The following is a 20,894-nucleotide window of genomic DNA, read 5'->3' as shown; positions in this document are numbered from 1 at the left end:
ATCTAATTATATAAAACATTCAAAAGAAAAGGAAGACACAAAACTCCCATCTCTCGGGCTCTCTAGCCTTCAGACATAGCTTCCTGCTCCACGCCCCACGTGGCTCAGCCCTGAGTGTACTAGATTACTTGCGAAGGGCCGAAAGAAAACAGTTAAGGAGCTTGAAATGAATTGGCAAAGCCAGAAATGCTCTAGCTTGGTTTTCCTTAGCTAGTTGCACCAATTCCGACAGATTTTTTTTTTGTGTGTGTGTGTGTGTGTGTGTGTGTGTGTGTGTGTGTTAAAGAACAAATGAAGATGACAGGTTTTGAATTTGATTTATTTATTTTTTGCAGTGATACAGTTATGAATTTATATATTCATTTTTTAAAAAACCTAGTTTGGGAGTGATTTAAAGGTTTTAATATAAAGTTTGTTTATTAGTTTTTGTTGTTGTTGTTTCGTTTTTCGAGATAGTATTTCTCTGTGCCGCTTGGGGTGTTCTGGAAGTCACTTTTTAGATCAAGCTGGCCCCGAACTCAGGGATTCACCAGCCTCTGCTTCCCTAGTGCTGGGATTAAAAGCATGTGCCACCACACCAAGCCATTTAACCACAAGTTTGCATTCCTCTAAAAGACTTGGTAAGGAATGAAAAGGAAGGAAATCTCAATTTTTTGTTTCTTATTTTTATGCACTTGGAATACTAAATGACTGTTAACAGCTGCTTACCTCTACGGCGTGCTCTGCTCCATCTGAGCTGACGATGGCTCCCAACCAGGGGCTGTTAATGTCGAGGTTTCGGAAATGCCTCCCTTCAGGTTTTTCTGTTTTTTTTTTTTTTTTTTTTTTTTTTTTTTTTTTTAAAGAACTTGCCCTAAAAAATGCAGCATTTTGCAACGGATGAAAATTGTTTAATCTCACAAGGAAGTCATGTGCTGTTTCTGAGGGCCTTTTCCTGTCACTGAGGAAGCTTCTCTCCAACTCCGGGTTTGCACAGTCATGCCTTTAGCACTGTGTCCCGTGTGGGGGTGGTATTTGCTTGCTCAGGCAAATGACAAAGATGATTTGGGAAAGGAAACTTCTGCTGTTCAGAGTTACTAAGAAGTTTCGGTAACAGTAAAACCAAAAGGCATTCTACTTTGACGATTTTGATTTAGGTGGAAAAGTTTTCTTCCCTCCGTATTTAAATGCTACTTTCGTTCATCACTGCGGTCTTTGTTTTGTGCTTATTTGTGTAGCGGTGTATAGTGATAGTACACGTGTTAAAACTTAGGTGTTTCTTTTCTTATCTTTTTTCTTGAAACAATATTTTATTTTTAAATTAGCCTACAGACCACCAAATTTCCAGATGGGTTCTTTTTTTATATACATATTTCATTTCGGTTTAGTAGCCCCCTGCTCCTCATTTAACTGTCTTCATCAGTCTTATCTTTCCACTTTACTCTGTGGAAATAAAGAACCTTTGTTTCCCACCCCTTTCCTTAAAGCCCCACTCTGCCCCACTACGCCCCACCCAGCCCTGCCCCCACCCTCAGTCTGATGGGCTCCTTTGTCGTTTCCTGGCCTTTACTCATATTTACACCTACGTGGTTATAAATAAATGTAGATGCTAGGGACTACATATGAAAGAGGTCAGATGACATTTGTTTTTCTGAGCCTGGGTAACCTTACTGACTGTTTTCTAGTTCCATCCATTTCCCTTTGACCTCCGTTTTTTCCGTACAGCTGAACAAAATCGCATGAGTCTTACATGTACAAAGACATACTACATTTCACATAGCTATCCCTCCAGGCTGCCTCCAGTAACCTTGCTATGGTGAAGAGTAGCGACAACCATCATGGACAGATTTCTTTGGGTACATGCTCAGGAGTGATGTCGCTGGCCCATATGGTAGATCATTTTCAGCTTCTCAAGAAGCTTCTACGTTGATTTCCACAGTGTGGCTGTCCTCATTTTTATTTATCAAGAATGGGTAATGGCACCTCTTTCCTTACATCTTTGAAATATTTGTTGTCATTTGTTTCCTTCATGATGGTCATTCCGTCTGGGCTGAGGTGTAGTTTCCTGGGAGGTGTGGTAGTGCATTCCTTTAATCCTAGAACTGTGGGTGCCAAGCTAGGTGGATCTCTGTGAGTTCCAGGCCAGTCTGGTCTACATAGTGAGTTCCAGGACAGCCAGGGCTACATAGACAAAAATTTACCTCAGAAACAAAATGAAAAAGAACAAAAATAGTTTAAAATCATTCTTGTTTTTGTTTATGTGTGTTTGTATGTGCCATGCTCTGTGGAGGCCCCAAGAGAACACTGGATCCCCTGGAGCTGATGTGGGTGCTAAGAACTGAACTTAAGTTGTCTGGAAGAGCAAGAAAGATTCTTTACTAGTGAGCTATATCTTCAGCTGCTAATTTTTTTTAACTATATTTATTCCTATGTGCACAAGTGTGTGTGTGTATGTGTATCAGGTATGCAGGCAGAGGTCAGAGGTCAACTCATGAAAACTTGGTTCTCTCCTTCCTCCATTTGAGTCCCAGGATTGGACTCGAATCTATCTAGCTATTTAGCCACACCACTCCTGGGTCTAGTCCAGCATGAATCCAAGTCAGTGTACCACACAGATGCTTGCATGTTCATTGCTACACTATCCACCATAGCCTGTACATGGAAAAACAGATAATGAAAAGGTTTATGGATGAAATTATGTCACATGCTACAAAGCACATGAAGCTTCGTATCATGTTAAGTGAAACATGTTAGACTGTGGGAGAAACATCTCAGGCTTCTTTCTCATGCAGAATAGATGTATATGTACATGCATAGATGTCTGGAAAAGAGGACCAAAGGGAGAGATCTGGAGGTGGGAAGTCAAACCGAGATATTCAGGAAAATAAAGACAAAATCACAAGCTCATTCTCAAATATAGTATCTGTATTTGAACATGTATATGTATGTGAGTGTGATATCTATGTACATACGCATGTATACTTGACAGGAAAGTGGAAAGGGACTCTTTGAAGAGGCCCAGAAATATGTGGAAAGTAGGAATGGGACAAGGCAGTGGAGGGGACCAGAGAAAGGTCTAATGCCACATGTATTATTTTGCCACAATGTATTTTTTTGCTAACTCAAATTTTAATTAAAGATAAGTATCTTTTGTGTATTGTCTCTCATCTGTCTTGTCTCATTTAGCAGAATCATTTTGAAGATCATCAATGTTGGCTGTTTTCTTTTTGGTATTGAATATTCCACTTTATAGAGAGTTTATACATTTATTTATTTTAAAATATTGAATATTTTTATTTCCTTTGAGAACTTATAGGGTGTAGAACTTATTTTTTGACAATATATAGTGTATTTTATCATATTTGACCCATCTCTGACTTCTCCAGGATCCCCTCCATTGATGTTCTCTTAAAAAACAAAACCAAGACTAAAAATCATTGACTCTAATTAGTTCTGCCTGTATGCACATGGGTGTAGGGTCATCCACCGAAGTATGGTCAACCTACCCAGGCACTGCACCCATAAAGGAAGCACACTGTCCCTCCCCTAGTAGCTGTCCACTGTCAATAGCCTCAGCTAGGTGTGGAGACTTCTATGTTCCTCCCCTTCCCACACTAGAGTTTATTTTTATTTCCTTAGTATTTCATATAGTTTTTCTTGTTTTATTGATTTCTGATCAAAGATTATTATTATTATTTTTATTCTGTTTTCAGGTCCTTTGAATGAATTTTAAGATTAAAAAAAAACCCAAGTATTTAATGTTTTTAATTTTCTTGTAAGTGCTGAGTTAGTTGCTCATCTCACATTTTCTTGTATTTCTGCTTTCGTTTAGTCAGAACAGCCTCTAATTTCATTAGGGATTTCTTCTTTAACCAGTCATGCATTATGGTGTGTGATGTTTTCCTAAATAGGTGATGCTTTCTTAAGTGTCTCATTCTCACTGATTTCCAATTTAATTAGGTTCTGATTGGAGGTCATTCTGTATGATTTGAAGTCTTAAACTTTTTTTTGTGCACTTGAATGTGTGCTATGCTTGCTCTAAAAATAACTATTAGTTCAATGCTACATTGCTTTCTTTGCTGCCATGCAATGTCTGAGCTCAACACTTGGCAGCAGATAGAAACTATGTGCAGTGAAATACATCATGAGTTGACAGTGATGCTTATTATCCACACGTAGAATTTAGGATTGTTCCTGAAGCTTACTCATTTCATATCTGCATCTGGCTCTCTTTAGGTTGTAACCAAAGACTGACCCCTAGGTGTTGTGCATGTTAAGCTAGTGCTATACCACTGAGCCTCATCGTCAACCATTTGTCTGACTTACTAAAACAAATAAATGGTATTGACCTAAATCCTTTGATTTTTATTTTTAACTTAAGAGTTTTCATTTTTGGATGAAGAAGTATATACATTTTGAGATAAAACATGATGTTTTGACTCAGGTATAAGTTGGTTATCCATTTTAGTTAATTAGCATATTACATTAAATTATATACTTTCCATGTGATGAATGCATTCAAATTCTTTCTTCCAACAATTAATTTTAGATACTCAGTTGCATTGATTATATTTCCTATTGCCATTCTAGAGAACACTATGGTATACTCCTATCTCTAACATTGTACCTATTGGGCAAGTTTTCTTTTTCTTCTTTTTCCCAGACACTGGTTGTCTGTCATCATCTACTCTCAGCTTTTCTAAATAGATCATTTGATTTGTCTCATAGCAAATATACTCATAGTTTACAAATGACATCAAGTACTGTCGTCACTATGACTTTAAATTATCTTGATTTTGAAGTTATTGTCATCAAGTTACTAAATTCTGCAGGTGCCACAAGGTCAAATCTTATTTTTAAAGTTATTTGGGAGGGTTCCTCTACATGTGCTTATTCAGTAAACATCAGACACACTTAGATTTATTTGTTTCATTTAACCTGTAGCTTTACGTCTTATAAATAATTTAAAAATCATTTAAGTGTTTCATAACTGTGTAAAATGATTATTTTTTTTACAATCAGACCTATAAAAATAATTTATTCATAAATACTGATTTCTACTTCTGCTCTTATTTTATCTTCTCATTCTTGAAATTCTAAGCGAGAAAAGAAGACAAAAAAATGCACACCTACTATTCCTTTCATCTTATGGTAGATTGTAATAGAATGTTAGATGTTTTTTCACATACTGCATTTTTCTATTAAACAATATGTTCGGTTACTTAGTGGAAATGTATAGAACAATTCCTCACTATTTGAAAAGATTTTCATTGTACTTCAATTGAGGGATGTACCAGACTGTCAACTGATCTCCTGTGGATGGATATTTGGGTTTCTGAAGACTTGCTATTGTATAAAATATTGCTAGGAACCACCTTGTAAAAATATTTATCTTACTATTATTTATGTATCTTTGGGATATATCCCTAGAAGTAGGATGTATAGGTCAAGAGAAGAATGCATGAGTAACTTTGCTGTATATTGTTAAACTTCCTACTCTCAAAGTTGTGAAATTTCATCCACTTACCCAACAGGATATGTTCTCAAGTGATTATATTTTGTCCATCCCAGAGATCAGAAATGGTATTTCAATATAGCCCTAATTCGTATTTCTTCCATGTGAATGATGTTAAGTATCTTCCCATGTGACTAAGAAACATTGTAAATTTTCCTCATAAACTGATCATGCTTTCAGACTGGCTTGCTATAAAGATGTGTTAATTGCTAGTATCCATTCTTTTAGCAGAAACTACTGGAAAAGTAAAAAGGATCATTAGTAAATAAATACTTTTAGCCCTAGTTCAGGCAGCCATGTATCTAGTTTGCAAGCCACTGTTCTACATAATAACCATGCAGAAGAAGCCATATTCTCTTGGACCTCTCAACATGGCGAGGGAGTATTGCACTGGATCCTTGAGGTTTTAGGATTATCTTAAATCTGCCTCCCTAACCCACCTGTGTCCATTTACACTTAGAACTAGAGCTGTCCTTTCCCAGCGTTGATTCCAGAGATCCGTCTGTTTTTTGTTTTTTTGTTTTTTGTTTTGTTTTTGTCAACACTGACTAGCCATAGCTTTTTAAAACACCCATTCATTTCATGCTTCCCTTTAAAGTCATTTTTTCTTTGCAATCTCTTTTCTCAGAAGTTCCACATCCTAAGAATTCCAAGTCCCAACTCACATTTCATCTCTGATCCAGAAGCTTTCCCATTCTCTCGTCCTCATGGTACTCACTCCTGTTCAAAACCACACTAAGTATCTCTGATCCTGGAATAGTTATTGGTTATAAAAACGGAGAGTGGGGAGGGAAGCGGAACTGCTGGACACCACAACATATTTTTATCATTGGACTGAAATTTTACATTTTATTTTTGATATAGCTGTTTAGTTTCCAGGACCTTACAGTCTTGGGTAGAAGGAATATTTATTAATTAAAATTTTAATGACTCTTTTACTTTGCCAGTAATTTCTGTTAAAAAAATGGATACTACCAATTAGCACTTAGAACTTATCTCACAAAATGTTAAATTTCAAACCATCGATGTGCTATGATTTCAATCAAGGAAAATCCCTGTTTGGTTTGCTGTTCTTGTTTTGTGCTAATAACCAATCAACACATTACAACCATATTGGAAATGCTTTGACAGATAATTAAGAACATTCTTCACACTTGGAGATAACACTAAATACCTCTGATCCTGGAAGAAGAAATAGTTATTGGTTATAAAAAGAAGAGTATGGAGGGAAGCAGACGTGTCAAACAAGGAAGACCAAGTCAGAAGTTGTGTCTAGGGCAAACTGCTCAGCTGTGGTAATGCATGTATTCATCAGAATTAGCATTAGCTCTAGCAGTCTGAAAAGGCCTGAAGAACATAGCAAAAAGGTGTTAAGTTCAGCAACGAAAGGTCTTATTTCACCAAGGTACTGTGGGACTCTACTGCAGCAAATGTTGCAGGAAGCACAATGCGTTACTTTTTTTTTTTTTTTAAATACAGGGTTTTTCTGTGTAGCTCAGGGCTGGCCTGAACCTCATAGATATCCACCTGTCTCTGTCTCCCGAGCTCTGGGATTAAAGAAGTATTGCCACTACCGCTTCCTTGATGCCGATTCTTCAACAATAATCATAACAACAAGACAGTGCTTGGTGTTCAGAGAGTGTTTGGATTGTAGGCTCTCAAATTACTTTGTGTACAGTTAATGTTTATGAACTATTTTATATGGTTATGCCAGTCTACACTTGCCTGATCTTGTCTGATTTTGTAAGGTAAGCAGGGCCATCCTGGTCAGTACTTGGATCAGACATTTTTCATGTTCATTGTCCATTTGCATTGTCCTTTTTTTTTGAGAATTGTCAGTTCATTTCAGCTCATTTATAACTAGGTCAGTTGATTTTTTTGTTAACTTTTTTTGAATTTTAAAAATATTCTGTGTATCAGTCCTGTATTAGATATATAATTATCAAAGAGGTCTCTCCCATTCTGTAGACTTTTTGCTTAATTATTTCCTTTGCTGTACAGAAACTTCGTAATTTAATGAAATTTCTTTAGTCTATAGTTGGCTTTATTTCCCTAGTGACTAAAACTTTGTTTATTGCTGTATCTTGGATGTTTATTCTATACTTTCTTTTAACAGATTTGAGTTTCAGTTCTTATATTAATGTCTTCGATCCAGTTAGAGTTGATTCCTGTATGAAGTAAGAGATAGGAACATGCTTTTATTCATCCACATATGGACATCCAATTTTCACAGCGTGAATTGTTGTTAAGGTTATCTTCCTCCCATGTGTACTTTTGGCATCTTTGTTAAAATTTAGGTGGCTGTATTGGCAATGTTGTTGGTCTGTCTCCACAAAATGATGGTCAGGCTTTATTGCTAAAGACAACACCTATATTGTATATGGAACATGAAGAAGTTGGCTGCTGCCTACCTAGAATCTTCATCTTTACTATAGTTTATGGTACTGAAAGGTAATCTGCATCCTATCATAGGAAAAAGTTAACATTCCTAAATGGGATGTCTCCATCAAATTCTTTCTTCCAAGGCTCAGGAAAGTCTGTTGAAGAAGGGGCAGAAAAATAGTAAGAGGCAGAGGGGATGGAATATAGAAAGGAAACAAGGCCTTCTAGGCACAGAAGAACTGACACACATTATGAGCTGACAGACTGTGGCAACATGCAGAGAGCCTGCACAAGTCTTAGCCAGATGGAGTCTGAGTGGTGAGAGGGGAGTTGGATAGAGACCCAACCCTAACCCAGAAGCTATCTCCAATTGATAACTGATCACAAAGGAAAACTATCTTTTTCCAACTGAGACTCACTGAGTATGCAAACTACTCTTAAAGGCAGGTACCATGCCCAGCAGTAGATGGCCAACACAAAATAGACTCCATGGTACTTTTGGAGGCTTCTTTTATCCTAATGCTTTGTCTGGGTATTTCCCCCTTACAGATCTTTTAGTTATATATTACGCTTTCTGGTTTTGTGTGTTTTAATGGAGTTTCCATGTGTGAGACCCTGTGTGTCTACATGTGTTCCTGGTGCTTTTACTTTAGCTCCATTTTTTCCTGTTTTTTTTTTTTTTTTTTTTTTTTTTGCTTATTGTTTTTTGTTTTGTTTTTACTTTATCTTATTTTGTTACTATTTTTATATTTCAGATGTCTACTATTTGCTTTCTGATGAGAGAGAGCAAGAAAGGGTGTGGATTTGGGTAGGTGTGGAGGATCTAGAAGGAGTTGGGGAGGGGCAACCACAAATATAATCTATTTTATGAAAGAATCTATTTTCAATTAAATTAAATGGCTGTAGCTTTGTAGTTTATAACACATCCTCTATTCTGAAGGAAGGAAAGAAAGAAGAAATATCTTCTTCCATCACCAGCCCCTCCCCTTGCTCATACTCTTCCCAGTCCACCCTAATCCCATTTCTGCTTTTGGGTCATGGCATCATTTTGCTTTCACATGCAATAACATGGGTAACTCACCTCGCTGTACCTGGCTTATTCTGCTTAATAGCATGTCTTCTGATTCCACCCTCTTTCCAACTAATGACCAATTTTTGTTGTTATTTTATCCTTTTATGTTGTTAATTGCAGATTTCCTGTATTTTTCTTATTTCTCCTGATATTTCTCATAGGTGTTCTTGTGCTTTTGTTTGAAATATACATTTATAATTAGTCCAATTTTATTATTAAAAAACATACTAATACTTCATGGTAGTGTAGATACCTATATGGCCAGCTGTTCTGACATCATGATTCTCCTGTCTTCCCCTCTGAGCAACCAGTCCTGGTTTAGGACCATTATAATTGTGAACAATTCTACAGAACTCACGAGAGGAGTGGAAAGGAGAAAGGGCTCTCATCCTTCTCCTACCTTACTCTATTTCATTTCTGCCATTCAGTCACAAAATAGAACAGCTGGAAGGAAGCGTGAGGATGAGCTCTTTGTGATTCTGTTGAGAATGGCTTTGTTTCTTCATCTGTGGGAAGTGTTCATTATTGGACCAAATGGCTTATTTTAAAATTAATTAATTGATTTATTCACTGTACATCCCAAAATCAGCCACCTCATCCCAATCCCCCCTCTTGTAGTTCCTCCCCCAAACCCCCTTCCCTTCTCCTCTGAGAAGGAGGAGCCCCCTGGGTATCACCTTCCAACCCCCTGCACATCAGTTACTGCAGGACTAGGTACATCTTCTCTCATGGAGGCCAGACAAGGTGGCCCAGTTAGGGAACCTGGATCCACAGGCAGGCAACAAATTCAGGGACAGCCCCTACTCCAGTTGTTGAGGGACATGCATGAAGACCAAGCGGCAAATCTACTACATATGTGCAGGGGGCCTGGGACCACATGGCTTTAATTAGGGGAGGACATCTAAAGAAAGAGTTTAATGAAGTCAGCTTATGTGGTATGCCTACACTGGACCTGGCAAGGAGCTAGGAGAAGAAAGGTAGGTCTACTATACAAACTATTTGGCAAAATAAGGTCACGCATAAATAGGAAATGATTGTTTAACATCTTATAAATGTAATTTTCATGATGTTGACATATCAGTGATGGTAAAACTTTGAATTCCTGCTTACAATCATTTAAATATTTAAGCACTTGTATTTAAATATTTTCTAGAGTCAAATTGTACTGATAAGAATCAAACAACACAGAACAACAGTTCATCATCTATGACACAAGGTAATATTCTTGCTTACCCTGTGGCCAGCACTGTGGGAATGTGAGTTGATCTTGTTTAGAAGCAATAACTAATGCCTTGGCTGATGGACAGATTTAGGATGAGTAAAAGAATCTGGTGATGTGAGTGTTATGCCATAAGGGACACTGAATGCTTGCCTCTAAACCTTTGTCATTTTAGAGTGATGGGAAGACTGTGGCATTAGCACCCTCCCAGGTCTCTGTTGAAGAATTTCTTTCTTCATCTGATTAGTTTACCTTTATTTGAATGTGACTTGTGAGGATTTAAGTTTCCCAAAGAGTCAAGTGACACTGATACAGGACAGTGAAGACGTTAATGCAATGTTTATCATAAGCACGGATTATCTCATCAAGTTCTGCTCCTGTTAAGTCGATGACATTTCTGAATTTTTTTAACAAGTGATTGTGACAGATAATTTTGTTGAGTAAACCACCACTCAGCAAACTTGCATCCATCATGGACTCTTTACATCAGCATACAAGCAATGTAAGGATTTATGGTGCAAGTTGGGCGTAGCCCACATGCCTGAACTTTTATTTTAGAAGATGAATAACGTATTTAATTTTGATAGATTAAACATAGGAAAGTGAGAAAAAATCTATTGTTGGAATACATTCATTAGTCAAGCATTGTTCTAGTGTAACTTCATATAAGTTACTGTGGATAGACCTAACTCACAAGGTTTCCTTTTCTCATTCTCTCTCTCTCTGTGTATCTAGTTACCACTACAGTGTCTGTACAGATGGGTACAAAGGCTCTGCTCTGCTGCCCTTCTGTTTCACTGACAAAAGCAGTATTAATAACATGGATAATAACCTCCAGAGGATGGCCTTCCTGCATAATAGCCTACAGAGTAGAAACAAGGGAGACCAATGAAACCACCTGTAGGAACAGGAGCATCACCTGGGCCTCCACACCTGACCACAGTCCTAACCTTCAGATCAATACAGTGGCCCTCCAGCATGAGGGGCATTACTCATGTGAGACAGTATCCCCTGAAGGGAATTTCCTAACAGTCCATGACCTCCAAGTGCTGGGTAAGTGACAATGTCACATATTGTGGTATTTCAGGTCACCAATTTTAGTTAGAAAAAATGTCCTTGTGATTTGTGACAAGATTGAGTCTTTATATTTCCTTTTCATCTATCTCTACAGTCCCTCCTGAAGTAAGCTACTTTCCAGGGAAAAATAGAACTACAGTTTGTGAGGCAATTGCAGGCAAGCCTGCTGCACAGATCTCTTGGAATCCAGATGGGGATTGTGTCACTAAGAATGAATCACACAGCAATGGCACTGTGACTGTCAGGAGCACATGCCACTGGGAGCAGAACAATGTATTTGCTGTGTCCTGCTTTGTCTCTCATTCAACCGGTAACCAGACTCTGTTCATACAACTGAGTAGAGGTGGTGAGTACCTTCTTTAATTTTTTTTGCCTTTAGTATGTATGTATGTATGTATGCATGTATGTGTTTGTGCATGTGCCATAGGAAGTATGTAGGGGCCAGAGAACAACATGTTCTTCTACCATATGGGATAGAAATTTGGTCCTCAGGCTTGCCAGCATGTGCTTTTACCTGATAAGCTATCCACAAGCCTATCTACCTGGTTTCCCTTGCATTTTCTTTTTCTCTGTTTTTTTTCTACTCTTTATCTTCTTCTGAGATAAGATTTCTTTTTGTAGCCTTGACTTCATGGTCTACCTTTATCTGCTCCGAGTGGTGGGATTACAGAGCAGTTGTTCCTTCCTTGAGAGGGAACTGGTATTTAATTTATTCTTCAGTAGTAGATAATGAATAGCTCAGAACAGTGAAGACAATTTGAGCAGCTTATTTGGACATTGCTCTAAATCTAGGAAATCCACTGCTGTGCCTGAGAAGTATTCTGTAACCTTGTATCAAGTGAAAAGAACTGCCAGTACTAAATAATTCTAATCTGTACTTCTCTAAATGTCTTTTAAAGGACCATCATAAAATATTCTCATACTTCAGTGATGTGTAGACTTTAACTCTCAGATTATTGATATAATACATCAATACTTTTATATGTTTTATGCTTATTGAGTAAACAATCAAGAGTGGTGATTCTCCTCTTTCTGATTTTCTTGCAGTTGTTCAAAGTGAGCACCAAGTTTTTCTGTTCATTCCATCTTGTCTCTGAAGACAATATTTATTGGAAATTATTTATATATTTGAAGCTCATGATACAATGATAAAAACAGGAACATCCCTAGCTTTATGTTGGGTTTCAGGATACAAAATGGCAATTAGGAGTAATGTCTTTGCACAACATGGCTTCTCATTCACAGTTGTACAAATCTGAATATATGTATGTGTGTACACACACATACACACACACACAAACACACACACACAGAGGCCTTTGATAACATTTCTCTCATTATTCTCTCTTATCTCCTTCCATTGAACTTCTCAACATGCTCCCTTCTACTTCTTCATGTGCATGTGTGTGTTATGTGTAGATGTGCATGTGTGTGTTATATGCAGATGTGCATGTTGTAGATGTTGTGTTGTTGTCATTGTTGATGTGTGTGTGTGTGTGGCACATTGTATTTATTACAGGTTGCTTGCATGAGTATGTATGGGGTATTATGTAATTGAACAAGGACAACCAATGATCCATCCCCCCATTAATGGTGGAATGTTGACAGGCCCAGTCTTGTACACATCTTGTACCTGTAGCCTGTGCTGCTTTGAGTTCAACACCTATTTTATTCCTGGAGGATAGGGTTTTACAACAGTCCTTCTTATCCTCTGGCTGTTACATTCTTTTTACCACTCTTCTTCCATGTTCCTTGAAACTAGATGGGGTGGTACCGATACAACGTTTAAGACTGAACATTCCATTCAACAACCATTTATTGTCAGAACCTTGAGCAATTATAAGTCCCTGCATTAAACATCAGTCACTGAAGATTTAAAGGAGCATTAATTTATGAGTGTAAAATAAATGTTTAAAAGACAATGGGACAGTATGTCCATTTAGCAAAGCAACAGTAGAAGACCTGCACCCCCTCTCCCACAGAACTCATGATCTTTCTGGCCACCTGATTTTGAGCATGTTTCAGTACCAGACACGCACTCCTGCTTTATCTTATCAATGAGAAGTGTACTACTGTCTGGACTTACCCCCATTTGAACCATAAAACTTTCTGTCTGTCATTACAGGTGACCAATCATTACGATATATTCTGTACATCATCCCACCTGTTATTATTTTGATCATCATAGGATGCATTTGGCTTTTGAAAAGCAGTGGCTTCAGGTATTAACTGATGAAATTTTTCTTCAACCTTATTGGATTAGAAAAGGGTGAGAAGTATGGGACTGACTGACTGACTGACTGACTGAGTTTTACAGAAGGGAGGAACAACAATGTTCTTGTAAGTGTTAGAGTAGAATTACCTTGCATGATGACAGTGTTTAGTGAGTTGCTCAGATGGCCAAACATGGTGAGTTAACTCAATTAGAGCTGAGAATTAGATCATTCTAATATCTTTAATTTGAGAAAATAGCATACACACACACACACACACACACACACACACACAAAGAGATGGCATCACATACATTTTATTGCATCAAGCTTCTATTTCACCGTTTTGCTTTTTGGCTTAAGAACCCGAATTCTTTGTTATAATACTTGCAAATCGGTGTATTTCATTCATTTCTGGTAGTTCATTTCTGATTTACTGAGACTTGCTATTAATTATTAGAACATTTTGATACTGTAACTGTTTATTCTAAACAATGATTTTGCCTGTGCTAACTCCAGATTGTTTTGTTTCTTATTTTTTTTTTTAGAAAATGTAAATTGCCAAAATCGGAAGCTACTCCAGCTATTGAGGAGGTAAGATAAATTAATGAATATTTGCAGACTTTAAAACCACCTGGTCTTATATCTAGCAGAATAATCTGTAATTTGCATTAGTATTAATATTTTTTGAACAAACCAATTCTGATTTTGCAGTTAGCAGTCAGACATACTTCTTTTGCTAAATACCTGTCATATATCTATAATATATCTTATAAACAGTTATAGTATCAAAATGTTCTGACAATTAATATGTTAGTCTCAATAAATCAGAAATTAACTACCAGAAATCAACGGAGTACACTGATTTGCAACTATAACAAGAAAAATTCTGGATTTATCTGTCTATCATCTATTATCTATCTATCTATCTATCTATCTATCTATCTATCTATCTACCTATCTATCTATCTTCCAACCTACTTTTTTGTCTGATAAACCGTATTTTAATGACTTTGCCCTATTTAGATTGTAATCTCTGGAAATCAAAGTAGATATTCACGTCTCCATAAAACTGTGTTCAATTCTCTACTTCTCTATTTTAAGCACCACTATAGTTTTTCTCTTATCTAAGCTTAAAACATGTTCCTTAGTCTCCTATGACCAACTTCTTATTTTCTTTGACTCATTATTTTGAAATAGTTATGTCACCACATTCCTCTACATGTCTACATTCACTCAACAACCATCTCACACAAAATATAAAAAATTAACAAATGTTTTGATAGATTATTAGAACAAAGCTTTGATCTTCTGCTCATATGAGACACACATATAAACATTATTAGTAGGTGCTCGCATGGTAGAAACATGAGTAAATTTGGTAATGATTTCTAGCTCTTTTGAATGGATTTTAACTTTGAGCTTTTTCCAAGGATGAAATGCAGCCTTATGCTAGCTACACAGAGAAGAGCAATCCACTCTATGATACTGTGACCAAGGTGGAGGCATTTCCAGTGCCACAAGGGGAAGCCAATGGTACAGACTGGCTTACTTTGTCAGCCATTGGAATCTAGAGCCAAGAAAAAGAAGTCAAGAGACATCATAATTACTGCTTTGCTTTCTTTAAAATTCTACAATGGAAAGACTACTTGGAAATTAGCTCTTCCAAAGCTCTTAGAAAGCACGAATGTTCTAGTGGATTTGCATTTAAGTTCTTCTGTCATTGGAAGTTTGGAATCTTTGCTGCTACCTGTTAATTCTAGGAAGAACTGATTTAATTATTACAAAGAAAGCACATAGTTATGGTAAAATATTAAATTGTGCAATACAGTATGATGAAAACTGAGTTTCTTCAAGAAATAACTGCAGAAGGAACAAAAAGATTCATCACTAAACAATTTCATGTGAGTTCTTCCAAAATAATTCCTGTGCATACGACATGACTGTGGTATATGTGTGCAATTATATGTTTATCTACAAATGTGTACATATGCACACATCTGCTTGTCAAGACATCTCCTTGTCAAAAACACACTCGAGTTTGGGATTTATAAAAGCTAATAAAGTTAGTATTGGATATATTTTTATATCAGCATAAATAAAACTACCTCAATCTTTTTAATGGCTACATAGAATTCCCCTGTATGATTACATTGTAATTAATCATGGCCCTTGGATGGGCATTCAGATTTGTGTTATGTGTGGTATTAAACAATACTATATGGAATGTTTCTTGTGGTGAATCTTTGCATTGAGTGCACTTCCATTTTTCAATTTTAATTGACCAGTTGGGTGATATGTCTTAAGGTTATGATATTAACTCTATTATTTAATAGAATTAGATTCACATCTTTGTTATATCTATGAGAGAGAGAGAGAGAGAGAGAGAGAGAGAGAGAGAGAGAGAAAGCATTTGTAATGACAGTATTTTCAACTCCTCATATTGCTACAAAAGTGCTGAAATCTCATGCACAACAGTTTTATGGATGTTATGAATTGTGTACTTTTAACATCCTATTCTGATGTACTTATCAAAGAGTAACTGTCTTTGAACTATATATGTAGGTGGGAGAACTTGCAGTACTTTACATGCTAAAAGGATGATAGTGGGATGATATAACATTTCCCTCCATTTTTCTTTGGAGGAAAATGTTGGGAATAAATATATTGATAATTTTTGGTGTATGTTTTTAATCATTAAAAATAAGCCTGTTCCCTGTATATCAGGAAAAGTATTAAAAATGGTTTTTGACTTATTTTGTTTGCCTTGTTATTTTGAAATGAGGCCTTGGTGATTTCTAAGGTAGTTCCCCAACTGACTGTAGAGCCCAGGCTGGCCTCCCAATGGCTGTGATTGCAAATGTATGGATGCATACTTACAAAAGAATTTTATTATGATGTAGTGATAGAAATTAAAACAAGACCCATTCACTCTTTCCATGTCCCAACTGAGATATTTAAGGAAATTACTTTTTCTATTACTTTTTCTTTCCATTCAGGAAAATTAACTCTCTTTTTCTTTTTCCCCTTCTTCCCACCCTATGTTACTACTTTGAAAATTACGCATTATAGCATATATGTTTTAGTTATTTTGTATGTAGCTAGGTTTTTGTGATGGATTTAATAGGTTTGCCCCCCCCCCCCCATGTTTCAATTCTTGACCATAGGGAGTAACATTATTAGGAGGTGTGGCCTTGTAGCAGTAGATGTGACTTTGTTGGAGGAAGTACATCACTGTGGAGGTGGGCTTTGAGGGTTCCTATGCTCAGGTTCCACCTAGTATGTGGATCTAATTCCCTCCTAGTTGCCTTCAGAAGACAGTTTCCTCTTGGCTGCCTTTGAATCAAGATGTAGGAGTTTCAGTTTCTCCAGCACCATATCTGTTTGCACTCAGTCATACTTCCCTTCATGTTGATAATAGACTGAATCTCTGAAACTGTAAGCCAGCCTCAACTACATGCTTGCCTTCATAAGAGTTACCTTGGTCTTGCTGTCCCTTCACAGCAATGAAACCCTATGTGGTGGTTTGAACATGCTTGGTCCATAGGAAGTGGCTCTATTAGGAGGTGACCTTGTTGGAGGAAGTGCATCACTGTGGGAGTGGGCACTGAGGCTCTGCCCAGTGTGGAAGAGTCAGTCTGTCCAGTCTGCAGTTAAACCAAGTTGCAGTACTCTCAGCTCCTTCTCTAGCTCTATGTCTGCCTGTAGGTTGCCATGCTTCCTACCATGATGATATTGGACTGAACCTCTGAAACTATAAGTCAGCCCCAATTAAATGTTTGCCTTTATAAGAGTTGCCTTGGTCATAGTGTCTCTTCACAGCAATGGAAACCCTAATTGATACCCTAACTAAGGCAGTTTAATTTATAAACATCCAAAAATAGCGATATGAGGAATAATTGAAATCCCCCCAAACTTTATTTGTTAAAATTAGGCTTTATCTTTGCATGACTCAGGATTTTTTAGTGGAACAGAACCAATAGAAGGAATACATATTAAAAAAGAATTAGATGGTTATTCCTACACAGGCAAAGCAAAGACTCTAATAATGGCACAATCCATGAGACAGAGTGTCTAGCAGTCAGTCCAAGCTGTTGCTGATGGCCTGGAATATTCCAGAAGAGGTATGCTCTTCCCAGCCTTAAGCAGGCTTTTTTTCCAGTTTTGAGCAGGCTGAATAGACCTTGAGTGCTTGCTACAAGGGACCTTAAAGACCTAGGTGGAGTCATCTGCCTTGGTTGCACGTGCAACTTCCTACAGGAACTTAGAGGAGTAGACTGCCTGCTGAGCTTGCTTCACAACAAAATCCAAATATAAAATATAAAACATAAAATATAAACATAAAATATAAACGCAGTGCAGAATATTAAACTTGGAGCCTTGGTCAGAACCTTGTCTTGGGTTCATGTTTCTTTCATGCTGGCAACTGCGCCTGCCCTGCCCCCCTGTCCCCAGGTAAACCCAGTTCATACATGGCCACTGGACAGCTACAGAGAGGCACTAGTGTTCAGTCCACATTGGAGAGCTGAGTCCACAAAGAAGCTGAATTCTGATGTCAGTGAAGATGGAAACAGCAGAGGCAGCAGCTGCACAGGGTCAGCTACAGAAGTATTGACCTATATTCAGACATTCCTAGGCCATTATGGGCATGGACCAAGTGTGTCCCATTCCTGCATGATCCGGCAACAGACCTGGTGTTTTCCGAATAACCGTGGTTATACAGATGCACAGTACTCAAGAGTTGTCAACGCTGCTACTCATATTTAAAGAAAAGCTTGGGAGACATCTATCTTCATCAAGAATATTGGCTAATAGTTTCTCTTTCTTATGATGTCTTTAGTTTTAATATCAGTGTGAAATGGAAATAGAACTCTATGGATTTGTGGCAGGCTTCATACTTGCTATTATTTAAGTGCTAGAAATTTCTAGTAAAGGCATCCTGTTCTGAAGTCTTTATTTTTTTTCCAATTGGAAGTTACATCATTACTGGTTTAGTCTTATAACTTGTTGGGTTTTTTCTGACCTTTCATTTACTCATAATGCTTCCTTATGGGCAGTATGTTTCTCAGATTCTCTACTTCCACTTCTTTTCAGTTATCTGGTTTGTTGGTTAGAAAATATTCATGGTACTCTCTAATGATATTTTAATTTCAATGCATTATTGTTACTATTTGTTATTATTATAAATATCTGTAGCAGGACAAGAGACATGTGTATCACTGTGTTATCCTAGTAACCAATGTACTGGAATCACAGACATGAACAACTGCTCTTAGCTTTCTTATGATATTTTTGTTTCTAGGATCACAGTTGTAATGTTTTCCCTTTAATTCTGGCATGGCATTATCTATGTGTATCTTCTCCTTTTTTGATAAATCTCCATGTATGAATTTTGTTTATATATATTTAAATATCCAAAGTTGAGGTCATTAATTTTTCTATTATTTTCTGTTTCCTATTTTAATTCCTTTCTGCCTTCTTTCCTTCCTACCTCCATGCCTTCCTTCTTTTCTTTCTCCTATCATGTCTAGCTCTCCCATTCCTTTCTTTCTTCTTTTTTCACACAATGGAGAAAGTTAATCTCCCTAAAAAACTGTGTTGGAGATACTGTATATCCTACATCAGAAGTCAAATCTGACTTCTGTGTTATCTTGTTTGAAAAAGTCAATTAAAAATTAAGGTTTTCAGGAAAAAAAGGCACATATGTATTATCCATTCACCAAACAATGTCACTTTGACTACCAAAGCACTCAAGAAGTATCTATATTGTGGCAGGGATCAGACCCTACTGATAATCTATCATCTGGAGAATGAAGTGAATATACCATATTGACCTTTCATAACAAGATATCATCAGTTGCTCCTTTTGACTAACCGAAGTGGAAATAGTGCTAGTCATGGGAATTTGAAAGGCACTGGAAGATAAACCCAAAGGATAGCGCTACTTCCTACTTAGGAAACTGAAAGAGAATGCGTGAGCAGAAGCATCATTCCATCAGCAAATGTCCCCAATCATCATCTTTACACTCCACAAATAAAGGGCTGGTGGCAGGAGATAGCATATGTAAATTGCTATAGGCCCAAACACACAGAATAGAGGAAAACAGTGAGTAGAAAGTATGAAGAAGCTAATATTAACATTTGAGTGGATAATTATTCTGTTGCAGTCTTCTAATAGGTTATTCACCCACAATGTGTCAATCCTAAGCACACTAAACAGCACTAAACGGACTCGGGCTTTGTGTGTATGTAATAATAATAATTAATAATAATTAAAGAAGAAGAGGTCAGGAGGAGCTGGAGGAGAGGAAGTGGGCCGGCAATGAAGTAAATTTAAATTTTCACTAGTTTACAAAACAGCAGGCATCCATGCAGGATTTTCATGGCTACTTCATTTTGTTTGATTCTGCCATATTCCCTTTCCTTCCTATACCCCTTTGTATTCCTCTTCCTTCCCATGAAGCTGTTTGGTGGCACTGGCCCTATGTCATCACAGAACTGGAATGTCTGCAGTCATCTGCTCTATCTGGAGATGTCCTTGCATCTCTCATGCCCTTAACACGTCTAGTCTTAATTGATTAATGCCCTTCCCTTGGATAGTAGCAAGAGACTTGCAACCCATATCTCTACATCTAGTCTCTTTTTAAGAGTCATCTTTCAGAATGCAACCATATATCCTTACAAAGTATCCCCGCAACACCCTTGTCTCCCATAGTCTTCAACAGCAGCCAGCTCTGCATCCACTTTGTGTATTGGATGAATTGTGTATTTCTTAGCTTTCCCCCACTCCTGTTACCACATGTGCTTTTCTCATCCAGCCCCATGGATTTGTTCTCCTAGTCTTAGTTCAAACTTTATTTCTGTGTAAGCTTGTACCAAACTCCGGTCATCTCAAAATACTGCTACCTCAAAGATTCTACTCTAAAGCTATGTTTATCTCCAACAACTCAAACTAGATCATTTATGTTCTACCTATGAGAGATGGTACTGCTGCCTCTTTAGGCAAAATGACATCAAAAGCAAATATTATGTTTTATTACTCAACAATTGGCTGACAATATGAGTAGAACGGAGATCTTTGACTTAGTTGAATGCTTTACTTATATGGATGTTTACAATGAAAGCCATAAATGTTTGCTTCAGGTAGATCAATGAAGAATATTACTTGATATTTATTTTTATGACTGTCTATATTTTTATGTGTATGTGTGTATTCATTATTCATGTATATATTACTTTATATCCCCCTCCTGGAACCACTCCCGAAATCTGTCCCTTCATTCACCTCCTTCTCCTTTGAGCTGGTGGGTGCACCCTTGAGTACCCCCCACTTTGACACATCAAATCTTTGTGAAGCTAGGTGCATCCTCTCCCATTGAGGCCAGACTAGGCAGCCCAGCTAAAAGAACATATCCCATGTACAGGCAACAGCTTTAG

At 37.3% G+C, this 20,894-nt stretch overlaps 1 protein-coding gene across 1 annotated transcript in view; it reads left to right on the top strand.

The window, feature by feature from the left end:
• Positions 1-16,213, top strand: part of Cd200r1 (CD200 receptor 1) — a 28,056-nt gene extending 11,843 nt beyond the window's left edge. Inside the window, exons 2-7 of the mRNA XM_028752423.1 lie at positions 10,102-10,164; positions 10,903-11,220; positions 11,339-11,590; positions 13,370-13,466; positions 14,006-14,051; positions 14,891-16,213. Coding sequence (XP_028608256.1) covers positions 10,102-10,164; positions 10,903-11,220; positions 11,339-11,590; positions 13,370-13,466; positions 14,006-14,051; positions 14,891-15,031 — 917 coding nt within the window. The 3' untranslated portion in view covers positions 15,032-16,213. The remainder of the gene's footprint in view (positions 1-10,101; positions 10,165-10,902; positions 11,221-11,338; positions 11,591-13,369; positions 13,467-14,005; positions 14,052-14,890) is intronic.
• Positions 16,214-20,894: the final 4,681 nt, after the last annotated feature.

Source organism: Grammomys surdaster, unplaced genomic scaffold (assembly GCF_004785775.1).
Source record: "Grammomys surdaster isolate TR1022 unplaced genomic scaffold, NIH_TR_1.0 125901, whole genome shotgun sequence".
Lineage (NCBI taxonomy): Eukaryota > Metazoa > Chordata > Mammalia > Rodentia > Muridae > Grammomys > Grammomys surdaster.
This window is presented reverse-complemented; position numbering and strand designations above follow the sequence as displayed.